The 16720-nt window shown below is 55.3% G+C and overlaps 2 protein-coding genes across 2 annotated transcripts in view; both read right to left on the bottom strand.

Moving 5' to 3' along the window:
* ATP11C (ATPase phospholipid transporting 11C (ATP11C blood group)) overlaps window positions 1-6047 on the bottom strand; it is a 59360-nt gene extending 53313 nt beyond the window's left edge. Inside the window, exon 1 of the mRNA XM_084534085.1 lies at window positions 5862-6047. Coding sequence (XP_084390211.1) covers window positions 5862-5888 — 27 coding nt within the window. The 5' untranslated portion in view covers window positions 5889-6047. The remainder of the gene's footprint in view (window positions 1-5861) is intronic.
* A 5943-nt stretch (window positions 6048-11990) lies between these two features.
* ARL13A (ARF like GTPase 13A) lies at window positions 11991-16720 on the bottom strand. Its single transcript, XM_084534443.1, has 9 exons — window positions 16652-16720; window positions 16460-16560; window positions 15488-15558; window positions 14880-15129; window positions 14467-14572; window positions 14012-14378; window positions 13852-13956; window positions 13432-13533; window positions 11991-13101 (listed from the first exon to the last, which is right to left on the bottom strand). The coding sequence occupies exons 1-9, from the start codon at window positions 16682-16684 to the stop codon at window positions 13025-13027; spliced, it is 1212 nt and encodes a 403-aa protein (XP_084390569.1). The 5' UTR covers window positions 16685-16720; the 3' UTR covers window positions 11991-13024.

Genomic DNA, 16720 nt, shown 5'->3' with positions numbered 1-16720 from the left:
AAAGTCCACAACTTGTGTGCTTTCAGTGGGCTGCAGCACCGGGGAAACTGCTGGGCAAAAACCAGCCCACCCTTCCCACTGCTAGGCCTCAGCAAGCACAGAAATATTTCCAAGATGAAGTACCAGGAGAAGCAGTGTTCAACCTAAACTCACATATAAGGTAATGCCTAAGCTCACCTCGGGACAGATTGTGCCAGCAGAGCACAAGGGTTGCAGCCTGCTCCTGCCCTGACCCATCAGCGGGGCCGTGGTGGACACTTTCCAGCAGAGGGCCACCGACGGGTGCTGGGAAAGCTCTGCGGCTCCCACCAGCCTCACCACATCCCAAACACAATTAAATACCAAGAACTCCCTTGAAAAATCCCCCAAGATAACATTTTCTGGGAAAGACAAACGGCTTAGCAGCACACTTGAACGACCCCACTTCCAAGTTTCTTGGGAGACAGAAAATCCACCCTTCCTAGGCAGCGTGACCCAAGGGCTACCTTCTGCCTGCAGAAGTCCTCCGACCGCACGCAGCATCCTGGGGAACTGACAGCCAGCAGCGGGGGCTTCTGCACATGGGATCCTGGGGGAAGGATGCTCCCAGGCAGCCAGCTTGCACGGCTGGAAGCGCGGTCACTGGCTGCACACCCCTTGTTTCAGGGCATTCTCGACCAGCTTTGCTTAAGCTAACATTTCAGCATTAAGCCAGCCTCCCCTGCAGCGAGGATATAAGCTGTTACAGACAGAAAGCAGGAGCTTTAATCAGAAAGGAAGCGCATAAACCAAGGGCAACAGGATGAAATTAAAGACAAGTCTGAAAACCCTGCTATTAATAGACGGCCTGTCTGCTTTTACGATTTCCATTGTTAAAAGCAAATTGCCGTGCTTACGGATGCAATTCAGTGCGAAGCAAAGCTCCAAACCTTGTCTGTACAACCCAGCAAATCACTGTTATTCTTTGCAAAATACCAACTGGAGACAGAAAGGGCTTTAAGTGAAGAATAAAATACAGCCCCTGCACACATCTAGTTCTCAGCAGAAAAGTTGCTGTGCACAATGGGCTTCAATTGGTAGCACCATTTTATCACCAGTGCTTGACCTGTGCTGCCCAGCCCCTCCTCACAGTAGTTTCTTACCTCTCTGGACTTCAACTATACGCTTGAACACTTCCATGCAGCTGCTTGTCCGAGGCTGGTTTTCTTTGTTTTGTTTGAATTTATTTATTTTTAGCCAAACGGTTGAGTTATTTCTGGGACGATAAGGCTCCAGTTAGGAGCTTTGCAATTTTAAAGAGAAACTGTTACAGGAATTTGAGAAACTCCTGTTTTCCAGGGTATGGACGTTGATAGGGGACTTCAGGCCTGGAAAGAACCATCTGCAGCTGGCAGGCACCGACCCAAAGCAGTGATGCTGTTGCAAGCAGGAGGCTGCTCCCAGCTCTCACACTTTTAGGGAGCACGGGGCCTCTTGGGGCTGCTCCCCATGAGCAGGCTGCGCCCCAGCAGCAGGTGGGAGCCTCTCTCCCTGGTGTCCATAAGCACATTTCCAACAGCCTTCCAGGGAGCAAAGTCCCACCTTTCATCAGATAACAGCGGATATGGCAGTACAACATACCAAAAGCAGGAGCTGGGAAAAATGGGGCTCACTGCTTGACCGAACAGGTCTGCACCGTGGGAGAGCAACACACTCCCCCCCATCCAAAAAAAACAACACAAAGGGAAAAGCAGGAGCCCCAGCATCACGAGCCATGCCAGCCCACGTGGCTGTCCCACTGCACTTGTTCCTTATTTCTAGCTTCCCGATTTGAGACTCCAGTGTCCTCTCTGCGGTAACACGCAGCCTGCGCTGTGGCTGCTGCCAGCAGAACTCACCCTGAGCCATGAAACTGCCTTATCACGTTAAGGACACTACAAGATAAACTCCAGCAACAAAGCTTTTATTCAGGAGAAGTTAGTCGCTTCATTAGAATACATGCTCTCTTGAAGCATGGGATTTAGTCAAGCAGAACTGCCACTCGGTGTCACAGGGACACCCCACAGCGCTGCATGCCCAGACCCAGCCTTCACTGCTTGCAGGTTTTTGTCACTTTAATGAGAGCAAAATGCTCGACTTGGCAGTCGTACACAAGGTATTTGACACGCAGCCTCGCTCTTGAGGTGCTAGCACAGCAGAATGGGGAAAAAAAAAAAAAAAAGTGATTCTCAAGATTTCTTCCTCCTACCTCTGCTCCTCTTTATTAGAATAGGAACTGCAGTCACACGCTGTAGTGTTTGGTTCGCACTATTTCACAAAAAAAGCAAGTGTGAAAGAAAACCGCAGATGTGCTCCACGTCCCGGAATAGACTATTACATATTTGCTGCAAAAACTCGAGATAAGCATGTAATGCAGCACCCTCCGCCCCACGTGCTCCGGCACAGTTTGCACTCCCACACCCCCCAGAGCCGGGCACGGCTGAGGGCAGCAGCACCCTGCTACTGCGAAACCTGCCCCTCCGTGTGTACAGGGGGGTTATTTTCCTTCTAAGAAGGGACTTTGGGCTTTTTCCTCATTTTCTGCTGTTTCAGTGCATCTCTCTGGGGCGCTGCTCTCCTGCAAAGCATCAGGTGAGACCGGCCCCAGGAGCAGCACCCACCTGCCCCTGCTCCTTCCCACTACTGCAGGAGCCCCACAGCTTCCCAGGCAGGATCTAATCAGCCCATCAACCTCCGGCACACGCCTCTCAGAGTCAACACATGCCTTCTCCCAGGCCTTTCTTCTGTCTTTGTTCTTCCCCAAAGGTGAGAGGGGCTGGGCAGCAACAGCTTCGGTGACACAATGGGACAAAACGCTCCGATCCCAGGGTTTTGTGCCCTGGGGAAGGTGGAGGAGCCTCAGGGCTCTGGGTGTGTGGGGCAGGGCAGCAGAAATGCACCCAGGCTGCCCCCACCCAAACCTTGCAACACCAGACTTCCCCGCACGCTCCCCTGCTGTAGGTTTAACGCCAGCAGCGGGCAAAACTCAGCCTGGGGGACACAGAGCAGGTGGTGGAGCACAGCCAGGGCTGCACAGAGGGGAGCGGGCTGGCAGCCACAGGTGATGAGCCCGGCTCCTGCACACCCATCCTCTGCATCCCCGCTCTGCAGCAGCCTGCACGCGATTTTGTAATTAAATAAAATGAGCCCCAGATGGAAAACCTCCACATTAAAGCGGCGCTACGCACGCAAATTAGAAGTAACAGCCTGCTACAAGGGCTGCACAAAGCAAACCCGGTTACCTTCCCTCTCCAATAACAAGCAGCAGCCTGGCCTCAGGCACTGCACCAGGGACACGCGAGGGACAGGCTGCTTTTCCAGCGACAGGCTGACTTTCCTGAGCTGTGGGCTGCTAGCAGCCATGTGGCAGAGGCAGGACTGAGACCCAGGGAGGAGGCAGGTGAGACATTATCATCACCAACCTGCAGGAAGACAAAGACACGATAAAATTGGTTTGACTGCACAAGGGAGTCCTTCTTAAATAAAAGCAAACGTTCTAAGAGCCAACAACAACAGGGTCATGAGTAATTTCTCTGTCTGGGTTTCTTCATTTGTTCTTACAAAGTTCAAACCCGTGCTAACCCCGCCACATTGGCAATCCAGATTCCCCGCCTGCCAGCCACAGCCTCATAGCTGTGGCCCGGAGGTATGGCTGTCTGCAACTTCAGAAGAATCCAGGGAAGGTAATTAAGAGAAAAGCACGTTATCTTTGATCCGCCACACAGGGACCTGCGCCTCCAACCTCCAGGCGCACTGGGAGGAAGCTGCTGCTGCTCATGGACCTGCTGCGCCCACCCCACTGTGCGTGGAGACCCCCCCTGGTTGCCATCACGGGCACCCCATCCGCTTCTGCAGCCTTCCCACTAAAGGGATGCATGCACAGCTAGACTATAAGTGAGACCCCAATGCCAAAATCTGTTCGCAGAAGATAATTGAAGTTGTATTTCAAGTTGACAGTATCTCCTTAAAGTGGATTAACCGTGGCAATCCAATCCTGCCTCCCCACAGCGATCCCGTCCGATTCTCATCTTGGCAGCAGTGATCTCACTGGTGTAAACTGAAGCTCAGAAACCAGTTTGTTCCTGTAGGAAGCACGCATCTGTATCCTGGAGTAGCAGCACAGCCCCTAACACACATCTCCCCTCTCGCTCTGTCAGCATCCCGTTTCGTACCCTATGCAGGATAAGGAAGTTTATAGAAGGGAAAAACAGAACCACGGAATGGCCATGTTGGCACGGCAAGAAACATTCATCACCCATAAGCTGTGAAATACACCTGAAAACCGTATGTTTGATATCCATTAGCATTTATGAGCCTCTGGCAGAGGCCACACCGGGGAGAAGTGACACCATTTGTCAGAGGATCCTTACGGACACCTCAGTGCCAGATCACCTTCAGCCCTCAGTAACTGCAGTGAGTTTCCCGCAGTGCCACAGCCCAAGCATCTCTATGCCCTGTGCTGCCCATGTACTCGGCCACGGGGCTAAGGGCACCCCTGTGGCCTCTGGGGAGATGCACATGGAGCCCTCTCCTCCCAGGGAGCAGGAGGGGCCCTGACTAACCCAGGCGGGTTGGGGACAGGGCAGAGCAGAGCCAATATCTGCCCGAGTCCTGGCTGCGTTGGCAGGGACGTGCACCTGCCTGATAACAAGCACAGCACGCTGCCACTCTCATTGTACTTGCAAAGCTGGGAAAAGCGTTCAACAGCCTGCTGTCCCTGAGCTTTAGCAAAGGCCTCCTATTCCTTCATCCATGAGGATGATACCGCCAGGCACCCAGGGATCCCACTGCCACCTCTGCAGCTCCCCAGCACCTGCCTACACCAGGCAGCCACACAAAGGAGCTTTTAGCTGACCTCGGTAGCACCAGAAGCTGCTTCAGACCTCAAGTGCCTGCTGATGTGTGTTAGAGAAAGCCTCCGACTCGGTACAGGTAGGAAACACACAGCAGCAGGCAGAGCTAAACCCCAAGTCAGGAACTTGGGGCACGGAGATCAGGTCTGATGAATTTGTCCCTAGGGTTGTAAAACACAAGCTGCATTTTCTGTAGGGCTAACCCACAATCTTAAACTGAAACGCAACCTCAAAGTGCAAAAGACAGAAACCAACCATCTGTGCTCCCAGCGCTGCTGTCGTGCAACCTCCCGACTTCAAAGGGAAGCCAGCCCCTTGTGCTAAAAGCACCAACAGCTCTCCCCAGACCATCCCCCAGTACAAAAACTCATTTTCCAGGGGCTTTGCCCCTCGCAGGCGCATTGCCCTGGCAAACACCCGGGTGCCAGGAGGAGCAGGGTGCCTTGCAAGCAGCTCCCGGCCCCCACGGGTGTGTGTGTGTCCGAGCAGGAGCAGCCACGCACTGCGCAACCAGCAACAGCACGAAACACAGAGGAGCTGCCGAAATGATGTCAAAACGCCGGGTCCGCCACACTCGCTGCGGAAGAGGGAGGGAAAAAAATAAAAAAAAAATGAGTAATTACGGAGCCCGCTCCAAGCAGTGAGGTCACGGTGCGATCTCCGAGCAGCTCATGCGGCCCCGGGGGGGGGGTGCTCGGCGTGTTAGCCGGGGACACGAGGCGCTCAGCACCCAGCCGGAAAGCATGGGCTGCCGCCGTGCACAGGGAAGTCCCTTTTCGGGGGAGAGAGAAAAAAAAATGAAAAGATAAAAATATTTCATTTTTTTTTCCCGAGGGGGGAGAGTGTTTTTTTTTTTTTTTTTTGCAAAGAGGAAAAAAAACCCTGGGCTCTCGCAGCAAAGCCTAACACCAGCAGCACGAGGCCGAGAGCCGCCCCACGGCCCCGACAATCCAACGCAGGGAAATAAAATCCCCCCACCCAGCCCTCCAGCCCCACCGGCCCCGCACTCACCAGGCGGCTCAGGCTGCGGCGGAGCATCGCGGCAGCGCCCGGCTCGGCTCGGCCCGGCCCGGCTCAGGCTGCCCGCGGGCCCCGCCGCCGGCCGCGCACCATGCCCGCCGCGGGGCCCCGCCGGCCGGCCCGCTGCGGGCGCTGGGCTCGGTAGGGCGCTCCCCGGCCCGGCCCAGCTCGGCTCCGCCGCCGGGCGCTTTCCCCTCGCCCCCGCGCCGCTCTTTTGTCCGGCCGCGCCCGGGAGGCGGAACCGCTGTGCCCGGAGCAGCCTGGGAGCTGTAGTGCTGCGGGGAGCACAGCGCTGCCCACCCCCTTGCTCCGTCCTGAGCCCGCACGCAGCACACCCCCGACAGGGCCACGCTGCTGCTGCCCCAGCCCCGGGGCAGCTCTCCCGTGCTGCCCGTGCAGCTGTTACCTGCGAGAAAGCAGAGCCACGGTAGAGGAAACCAGCAAACAATGCCGGGCGGCGCTGTAAAATACCGAGTGGAAGCCGAACACAGCAGCCGTGGCTGTTCTTGGAGGCTTCCCAGCGCTCTGCAGTGGGCAATGAGCTGATAAACGACGCCCAGCAAAACTTTAGGACCAGGCCCCTTCGTGCCTCCAAAGGCTATGTCCTACCAGGCTCACCCAGAGCAGAAATTCCCCCCCCCGTGTTTATCCCTGCAGGCGCGGTTATTCAGCTCCCTGTCATTAAGCTGGGAGGGGAAATTGGTCTCAGCAGCACCACAGGAGCAGCCCTGCAGCTACGCTTTACTTGCAAACCAGACGGGGAGCGTTTTGTACAGCATAGCCTGAAACACTGCTGTCATCATCTTTAAAAGCTGCATTAAAATGCAAGATTCAGGCTGCGATACGGGATTAAGCAGCAGACAGTTCATTTTCCCCAGAAAGACGTCAGAGAAACCGAGGCCATCAGCACTCCCCCGCTGCTGCAGCCTGGCCCGGGGGCAGCAAAAACCCCTGGCTCAGCAGAAGCCGTCCAGGCACGGAGGAAGTGAGGCCATCCCCTGGGCTTCCCCACACCCCAAACAGCCTGAATTGCACTGCTCACGGCCTTCCCCAAAGCACCCTTCCCAAGGCATCCAGCCCCAGAGGACCCCCGACAGTGGGAGCACCTCGGCTGGCCTCAGATGCCGGGCTGGGGGCTCTAGGCAGAGCACAAGGATGCTGCACAGCCCCCTTGTCCTGCAGCCCCTGCTTTGAAGTGGGGGCACAGGCTCGCCCCCGCTGCTCTTGCACATTGCTCGGCAGGGCAAGAGGAGTCTTTGCTTCTCCTGCCACCCTGTGGCCGTTCCGAGGATGTCCTCGCGGAGAAAAAGCAAAATTGGCCCCAAACTCGCTGTTGTCAATGGCAGTGTGCTGGCTAACTCCTCCAAGAGCCATTCCACCTCCTGAGTGCTGATGCACGTTTGTCAGCAGCGTTGTGATGGCCTGGAGCCCATCTCATTAACCCAACTCATCAGGTTCACGTAGGTGCTCATTTGCCAGCAAGGCACAACCTGCTGGTTGACATACAGAGCTCCTCCTTGCACAAGGCAGAAGCACACCACAGCCCCCAGCTCTCAAGGTGATTTTTTTTTCCCCAGAGAACCATCCCAGGGCCATCTCCATCTGGGAAGTTCTTGCAGAGACTGGCAGGGTCTGGCCTTCCCAGGGGGAGGTGGCTGCATGCCAGGAGCATTTCTGTGCCTTACTGATGGGGAAGGCAAGGAGGAACTGACAACTGTATTTTTCCCTTCCCTTTTCTTGAGAGGGGGCAGATCCTGTACTCATTCAATGACAAGTGTTCTTTCAGAAGAAATGAGAAAGCTTTTGCCAGCAGATCTCAAGCCAGAAGCCCTGTTGAGAATTTCAAATCCACTTTGGGTTCTGTGCTTGCCCTGCCAGCACAAGGCTGACCAACTGGCACAGACAAGCACTGACCCTGCTGGAGTCCCACTTGGAGCTGCTGACATTTCTGGGTATTTCTGCTCACCTTTCACCAGGACAGGGTGCAGGCTCCCTCCTCCTCTAGTACTCGCCTCCCTGGAAAAAGCAAGTCTTGGCTAGGCTCGAGGGGCCAGCAAGCTCCACATACCACAGTTACAAGGAAGGATGGCTTCATGTTTCCAAAACATGCATGAGGGAAGGAGGTCATGGAGAAGCAAATCTGTCTGCTGAGGGGTTTGCATGAGAGTCAGCCACAAAATTTGCTTGGGAGTGGTGCGCAGTGCCAGGTCCCAGCCATATCCCATGGCAAAACCACCTGCTTTGGACCATGGCCCCCTCTGGGAAGCCAAAGTATGCAGCAAGCACCTCCTGGGGAGTGCCTTAAGGAGCTGGGCTGCCACAGGCCAAGCTTTTTGCAACCGTCACAGAGAAAAGGAAGGAAAAGGCAAAAGTTCAGTCTGTGCTGTGCTCTACAGAGTTGACTCAGCAACAGCACGCATGCCGCGGTGTCAGTTGAGCAAGGGGATTTACACATGCCTTTTTTCCTTTGTAAAGTCCATTTCAAATCAATTTATCACTCCACAAGCAGCTTCCTTTGCTAGAGCAGGGCATAAAGTTCAGATGCTTGTAGCTGCAAGCCTGCATCCCAGTAGGTACCTTGCAACCTAAGTACACAATCCTAGCCAAATAAGCAAAAACACCTAAGACCTACAAAATCAACCCTAAAGCCCTTCCTGCAGCTGTGCAATGTACATGGGATGAATTGGAGTGTCTAAGGCAGAGCACACATGGGTAGCCAAAAAAAGACCTACACAACAGATCAGGGATTTGTGCTAGAGTCTTGCTAAACCCATCTGTGCTGAAGTGTAAATGCAGTTTAATAAGGTATAAGCTCTTCCACATACAAGGCATGAGTTCTGATTGCTACAGAAGACTAAAATGAAAACTTTTGGTTAATAAATTAGCTCTTGATCCCTTTTCCAGCGATATTCCACAGCAAAAGCCCTTCTAATTAGTGCACTATCAGCCTTTCTCAAGAGACACTTTCCCCTTAGTCTGAAATAACCTATTCAACTATACAATGACTTAAAGTGATAATCTATGAAGAAAAAAGACTACCAATTTTAGTTAACAATATCCTTTTGATGAAAAAATTTTTGGGGAGGAGGGGACATGAAGCATATTTGGTACACGATGTGATAAATCTATATACCTCAGCCTCTAGCATATTCCCTCATGCCAGGAAACAAATACAACCATTAAATGTGATTATATCCTTCCTCCTCTTGCCAACAGTAATGTCTCCAATAAGGCTCATTTAACCTAGAAAGGGAAAATTCTCTTATTTTCTAAGTTTCCAGTCCTCATTATCTTCCCTTTCCCTGCAAAGTCTTAATAGCCTCTTTCATAACAATCAGGAGAAGCTTAGGGAGCTACTCTCACCTAATTAAATCTGTGGGTTTTTTTTGTTAACAACTCTGTAGAGTACATGACAGTAAATAACCTGACTTGTTTTTAATGCAATACAACAGGAGATCTATAACCAATAGCAGAAACTCTAAGGAAACACCGTGCATGGCTGCTCACTATTCAAAGCATGCTGACACCCCCCAGGCGAGGCACAATGCCACCCATGTCCGCCAGCCAGCACAGCCCTTGAGAACTCCGGAGGGGATTGATCAGCTGCCCAATATCGGGCACCAGCAGTTCTCAGCTCAATATGCTGAATGACCTTACAGAAGGAGGCTGTGAGGCTGTGCCCTAGTGTGCTCACCCAGGGGAAAGAAAAACAGAAAGAAAAAAGCTGCATTTCCCCACATTTCCGTTTTTATGACTGAGCTAGAAAGAGCCAAAACAGCATGCTGGCACCCAGCCCAGTGGGCTGCCGGTGAGGCACAGGGTAGCAACTGCAAGTGTGAGAAAGTTTCCTTCTCACACAGCTTTTTGAGCTCTAAACACTCCCACTTTGGACGTTTATCAACCCAACCGTCCCTTCTGGGGTTTCAGATCCACTCACCTTGCCACACAAAGTACTTACTTGCAGCAATTGGCTTTCATCCACATCCTGAGAAAAAGGCACACACCTTAGCTGTGTTTGAGCAGCACATTTGTGATACCTGCAGCTATAACCCAAAGAATTACAAAGCCAACACAGCAAGGACAGCACATCTTAGAGGCCAGTCAAGTCCCCCTGAACCTCAGCTGCCCTGGGGCAAATTTTCTTATTGCTATTTTTTTTTTAACCTTTGGTCCAGCTCAGTGAGAAGACAGCTACACAAGAACAGCCTTCACCATACTCCAGGTCTCACCTCCCTCCCCAAAGAAAAGGAGCTTTTTGCCCTCCCTCTATATATGCCCTACAAATTGTGGCTGGCCACGTGTTGAGCATTAGAGGAATGCTAACAGGGAACAAGGAGCACCTGCAGGCAGCCTGCGGGGATGGGACCTGTTGCATTCACCTGGCAAAACATTCATTAGCTATGATCTTGCACTTAGTTGACTTCACAACACTAAAACTGTGTCCAGAATCAGTGTCTGGGAGGCTTTCTTGCCAGTCATCTTCTGGATCACTCTTTGATCGCTCAGAGTTAATGGAGGGGTGGACAAAACAACCATTATGCATCCAACGTAACCACAAGTCTTTGCCCCTCCTCAGGCCTGGATGCTGCTGGACTGTGACCCCCACCCCACAGCTCCCCAGTACATGGTGCACCCCAGTCTCCCTGCCTCTCACAAGTGCTCCTGCACCACTGGTTTGGTCACTGCACCACAGCATGAGCTGAGGCAGGGCAGCCCCACAAAAATGACAGTGGAAGCAGGCTCCGGTTTTTGCCTAACCTGATACTCCTGAGATAACTCCTCTGTAAACATGAAAACTGGGAGGTGTTAGACAATATACAAAAAAAAAAAACAAAAACTAAATGCCAAGTGCAGTTATATCACCCAGCTGGCTCCAGCCCTCCTGCAGAAAATGTTATTAACACCATTTACTTTCTGTGTCGGTGGATTGAAGATGAGTCTCCACTGGCAGGTGCTGTTGCATTGCTTCATGCTTCCCAGCACGTTTCCCCACAGCCCGGCACTTTGCAACAAACCAGAGATGTGTGGGAGGATGTCACTCTCCACTACCTCATTTCTGGGACACCCACTCAAGCCAAGCAGCCCTGCTTGCAGCACACCTCCATCAGATCAGACATGCTGGGACCAGACCGGGCAGGGCTGTGCCTTGCCTTCAGCAGTGCCATTGAGGCCCGTTCCTTCTTCCCTTGCTATTTATTCAGCTGCTGGGCTGTAAGCTCAAAAGCAAGAGGAAAATGATAGGAAAAGCTCTGCGTACCTGCTCTGCATGCCCCAGGCGTGCACCCTCCTGGTACAGCAGCTGCTCCTCACATGCTGCAGGAACAGACCGCTACCCAGTGGCATGGAATAACCTTTAATTAGTATCTTTTGGCTTATCTGCTGAATATTTGATCAAATAGGTCTTCGGAATCTCATTTCTGAGATGGTTCTGATTTTGAGATAGAACTTTTTAAACACAGAGTTCTTGCTGCTTAACTTTTAAAGTAGCTGAAAGCCATATTTTCAGTTGGAATAGGCCAGGCTTGTCTCCTGGTTTGTTGCAGGGATTAGCTGCTCTACAGCCGCTGAAACACCAGGGGAAAGGGGGCTGATTTTGAAATATATTTGAACTGCCTATCTGCACTACTACTTGACATCGTTATTTTATGAATCACAGCATCACAGTGCCTCCCAAGTTGGAAGAGATCCACAAGGGTCCAACTCCTGGCTCCACACCAGATCACCCCCAAATCAGACCCTGTATCTGAGAGTGGTGCCCAAACACTGCTTGAACTCCAGCAGCTCAGTGCTGTGACCACTGCCCTGGAGCCCAGTCCAGTGCCCAACCACCCTCTGGGTGAAAAAGTGGGGGTCTCTAGCAGGTTTCTTATGGCTGGCTCCCATGGGAAGCATCCTTTAGCTGCCCAGTAACACCAGCCAGGCCCTGGACTCTCCCCACTGGCCAGCTTCTCAGGTTGTGTGTTACACATGGCACAAGAGGAGGACTTCTTCCTCTTAAAAAAATAAACAACATCCCGTATCGTCCCAGGAGCTCCATGGAGCACAGAGAAGGGTGTAGTTGTACTGCAAGGGCTGTATTTACACACCGGTGTTAATTTGCTGCTGCACTTAGTCACTGTAGTCACTGGCAGTTGAATCTAACAGAGTTAAACAAAGCTTTACAGCACACTAGCAAGGCAGAATAGCCAAAGTTTTTCTTCTTTTCCCTTTTTTATCCCAACCGAAGGAAGGGCTTTAGCGATATCTCTTGCCCTGGACCTGGCAGGCATGGCCTGTTAATCAGCAACCAGGGAAGCGGCGGTGATTCACGGCCCGGTTTCTGAGCACAGTTCAAGTCCTCACCTTGTTGTGGCCACGGAAGGAAAACTGCTGCACCTGCGACCTAATGTGCAGTGCTCCCAGGTCTGGCAGCCGTTTCTTCGCACACGTGCCCAGCCGGGGCTGCCAGAGCAGGGCAGCAGGGTGCTGCTGCACATCAAAGTCCTGGGGGGAGTGCAGCCCTGCCCAGGAGGGTTGTGCTGGCAGGCAGGTGCTGCTCGGTGTCCTGGCTCAGCCCCGAGCTGAGCACAGCTCTGGAACCGTTCTGCAAATGATCCTGGCATCCTCAGCCTCCACCAGGCGGGGAGGCTCCTGATGCTGTGCTGCTGGATGGGGATGGGGATGGGAGTCTCCACCTGGGACGGCTTTCCTGGCCTCAGCAGCAGGAAACAACTCACCCAGGAAGCAGGCAGGGGCTGAACGAGTGGCCGAGCTAATCCCCAACCTGTGCTGACAGCTTTGCCTGGGCTCGTGTCAATTCAGGAGATGGGCTTTCCCCTTGGGGTATTGACTCTGATCTTCCTCTCTTCTACAGACTCGGTCGTGCTCAGAGCAAGTCCTACACAGGTATTAACACAGGGTCAGAAAGTGCCTGACCTTTTCAGGAGGGTTTGCAGCCTGGCTGCCAGAGAGGCTTTCTACAAAAGGACTTTTGGCTCGTTCCTGCAGATCCTGATTTTCAAGTCATGCAGAGGACAGAAACGCTGCTCTTCCTGCCCTAGGACCCACTGCCCAGGACTGCCAGCCCTGGCCAAGCACGCCAGGAGCCCTGCACAAGCCGCAGGTCCCAGAGCCACTGCGACACAGCCCGGGGTCCTTGGGAGCTTGCACCCCGCTCAGGGGGCGATGGCAGACGGCTGCTTCCTCTGCTCCTGCCGCATCTTCAGAGCCAGCATCGCCCGGCGGTAAAGGTCTGGGGGAGGAAGGGAAGCGGTCAGGCACTAACCCAGGGACACTAATCTCTGGGGCCAAGCCTGGCAGCCTGTGTTGAGTGAGGGCTGCAAGGATGCCCCAGACGCCAGCACAGTGCACTCACGTGCCCTTGCTGCATCCCACCTGAAGGCTGCAGCACTCACCTCCCCAGCAGCCCCCCCTTGCCCTGCAGCAGCATTTGTTCCTGCCTGTACTTGTGCCCCTGCACCAAGCACAGTGTGGCCAAGGGCTTCTAGGCAGCTCACATCCCACTGCCAGCAGGCCAACCCCCTGATGCTTTTCAGCAAAATCTGCCCTGGGAAATACCAACCAAAGGTGCTGGAGACCTCCTCCCGCTGCTGCTCCACGGCAGGCTCCTGCGACTTGATTTTATTCTTAATTTTCTTCTTCTTTTTCTTTTTCATGCCCTGCGCTGGATGGAGAAATACAAAATTTCAGACATCACATTTAGGCAAGGATGCCTCTGACACCAAACCAGCCGAGAGGACGGCTGCTGGATGGTGGATCCGCAGTCCTCCTGCTGAGATGCCCCGAGATGTCTCTCCTCTTTTCCGGCCAGACTCCTGCAGCCCCACTCTGCGCCCAGCTGATCTGCAAGCAAAGCTAAGGGAGACCACGGGGACTGGTGCTCCAGCACACCACCACATTTCGGGGTCCCCAGACCACCCCTTGGGGTGGCTCTGAGGATCCCGATGTGCCCGTGCCAGCAGCCCTCACAGCCCCCTCTCACCTGGGTGTGGGGCAGCCATCCCAGGGGGCAGAGGCTCCTCCTGCCCGACCCTGTTGGGGGCCAGCAGCCCCACAGCAGAGCTGGCTCGGCTGTCACCCCCTCCTCCTGGTCTGTCCGGTTCCTCGGCCAGGCTTGGCTGCCCCGAGCCCTTCTTCCTCACCTTCACCTTCCTCTTCCTCTTCCCAGGACCCTTTGCACTCTCCTCCTGGGCAGGGAGAGGAGAGGATGAGGGGAAGGCGGTGGCAGCCCCCTCCAGCCTGGCCCACTCTTGCTGTGTCCAGGGGGGCTCTCACCTTGGGGAGGAGACGGCGGGCGGCCCGGTGCTCCCCCATCTTCCCCACGCCGTCCTGGTTATCCGGGGCATCCCTGGTGGGGCGAGAGCACAGCCCACGGGCTGTCCGGGGGCTGGGGTCGGCCATCGGGGAGCGGGTGGCAGGGAGCAATGAGGAGCGCTCGGCAGCAGCATGTAGGAGCCAGCGCAGCCCCTGCAGGGTGCTGCGGGCCGGGCCGGCGGCCGCACACGGCTCCTGGGGATGGGGGAGCTCAGTCAGCCCCTGAGACCCCCCCCAGTGCTTGGCAAGGGGAGCAGGGTCGTGCAGCCTGCCTGCAACTCACGATGCGGCAGGGCGAGCGGTTCTCGTTGACCAGCCGCTCCAGGGCCAGGCGCTCGATCAGCTCGCAGGGCAGCAGGGCGGCCGCCACGTCCTGCTTGTTCGCCAGCCTGGGGCATGGGGAGACAGCTGGCAGTCACCCCCGGCACCCTGCTGCACCGTGTGGGGGAGACCCGCTGCTTTCTCCCAGTTTGGCTGTGGTTGGGTGAAGCATTGCCCCGAGCAGTGCCCGATGCTGGAGCCCCTCTCCAGGTGCTCTCAGCACCCCAGCACTGCAGGGGTCCCCATGTGCTGGCACCCCTTGGTACCGCATCCCCACGGCAGCCTTGCTGCACTGCCCGCAACCCCATCCACGGGCTCCCACTCCTCGCCCCAACCCCAAACCCCGCGGGTCACAGCCAGGAGACTCAGCCTTACAGTAAGAGGGGCTTTCCAGAGACATCAGGGTGACTCAGGACGCGGCTCAGAGCCTTGCGGGCCTCCTCCATCCGCGCCAGGTCACTGGAGTCCAGCACGAAGAGCAGCCCGTGGGCTGTGCTGTAGTGGCTGCGCCAGGCGCTGCGGAAGCGCTGACCCCCGGGCAGATCCACCAGCGTCACCTCGAACCTGTCCACCCGCAGGCAGATCTGGCCAGGCTGTGTTGTGGGCAGCACCTCGCAGGCCATGGCTGTTTGTGGGGAGAGGGCAGAGGCCAGATGCGGGAGCATCCCCACCATGCTCATCCTCTTCCCCGAGCCCCAGCCCTGCTCCTGCTTGCAAGGATACCCGGAGCACAGCCAGCACCCCGTGCCCCAGGCCAGCAGCTTCCCTTCTTCATTTCAAAGCCCAGTTTTCCTCACTGGTACCAGACTGGGATAGCCCAGCCATGAGAGATTTGTGGGGCAGAGCCCCTGGCAGTGATCCTGCTGGGATCCTGGGGACGGTATCACCCGCTGCAGCCCACAGGCACACTGGGTGCAAGGGAGCACAACCTCCCCCTGCCACGCTCCTTGTGGGACCCCCCCAGCAGAAGTCAGCTTCCTCACCTCTCCCTATGTCCATGATGACAGAGCTCTTCCCTGCATTGTCCAGCCCCACGACGAGCAGGGTCACCTTCCTGGGGGGCAACAACAAGGGGTGAGCAGCCCGCAGGCACACTGTGTCCCACACAGCTCTGTGTGAGCCACCATCCTCAGGGAACAGCGGTGCCCCTGGGCAAGGGACTGCCTGCAGCAGCTCTATTTTGGCTGGGAGAGGGGCAGGGCAGTGACATGGGATTTTGCCTGGGATGGGGGAGAGGGGAGGGATGCTCCCTGGTGCCTGGGGAGAAAGCGAGGGCAGAGCTGTCAGCACAGCCCTCAGGTGTGTGCGGGCACCTGGAGCCACCCCGACACCGCAGGAGCCCTCCGCACGCTTCCTACGACCACCATTTCCTCTCAGGCTCTATGGGATTAAGCAGCAGTATGCACAGGCTGTTACTTGTATGGAAGCAGTTAATGATTTTTCTTAGTACTCTTCCGCGTTAGTGCATTATGGCAACACACAGAGAAACAGCAAGGACGTTTTATGAGCTTCGGCCTGGACCCAGGAGGTTTTTCCTGTTCCTCAACAGTCATGCTTGCTCCGCAGTGACACGCTTCATCTGAGCCACCAGCAGAGCGATTTCCCTTTGCTTTACATGTCAACAACGTTAGTCACTTTCAGTATCTTTTCCATAAATATACACAGGAGTCTGCGTGGGCAGCGAGCTTCTCCTCCGGCGTTACGGTACGGCACCGCACCGTCGCTGGTGGGAAAGGACCATAAACCCCCTTACTGCCCGCAACGCCTGCCCGCCCGGCTCCTCCCCGAGGGAATTAGGTCTGGCCTCACAACACACGCAGGTAGCTCGGTTTCACCTTGCCCTGTAATTCGGGGGCCCTCTCACTCGGTGCCACGGGGCCGGTGCCCTCCCTGATAAATGCGCACCCGAGCGCTGAGCTCTCCGGAGAGCCCCTGGAGCGAGCGCACGGATTTACCTGATGGGCTCCTGTACGGCCTGCAGCCAGGACCAGCAGTGGGAGAAGAGGTGGAACATGCTCTGCAGCCCTGCGCCGAGGGGATGGCCTCTCTTTGGCACCTGCAGAACGAGCAGCCCGGTGTGGCTTTGTCCCCCTGCCCGCAGCCACCCGCACCTTCTTGCATCTCAGGGGTGTGATTCAGCCTCTCACCTGCTTGCTCTCCTGCCCGGCTCCCGCTCGCATCTCCTCTGCGTAGCATCTGCTTAAATCTAATCTGGA

This window comes from Aythya ferina, assembly GCF_964211825.1.
Source record: "Aythya ferina genome assembly, chromosome: 13".
In the NCBI taxonomy this organism is placed as follows: Eukaryota; Metazoa; Chordata; class Aves; order Anseriformes; family Anatidae; genus Aythya; species Aythya ferina.
Note: the sequence above shows the minus strand (reverse complement) of the source record. Positions and strands in the feature narration are given on the sequence as shown.

Coding starts and splice junctions, on each gene's coding strand:
- ARL13A (XM_084534443.1), bottom strand. CDS start 16,684: ATGCGAGCGGGAGCCGGGCAGGAGAGCAAGCAG. Junction 15,559..16,459: donor GCCGTACAGGAGCCCATCAG/GTAAATCCGTGC, acceptor GTTGCCCCCCAG/GAAGGTGACCCTGCTCGTCG. Junction 15,130..15,487: donor CATCATGGACATAGGGAGAG/GTGAGGAAGCTG, acceptor CCCCACAAACAG/CCATGGCCTGCGAGGTGCTG.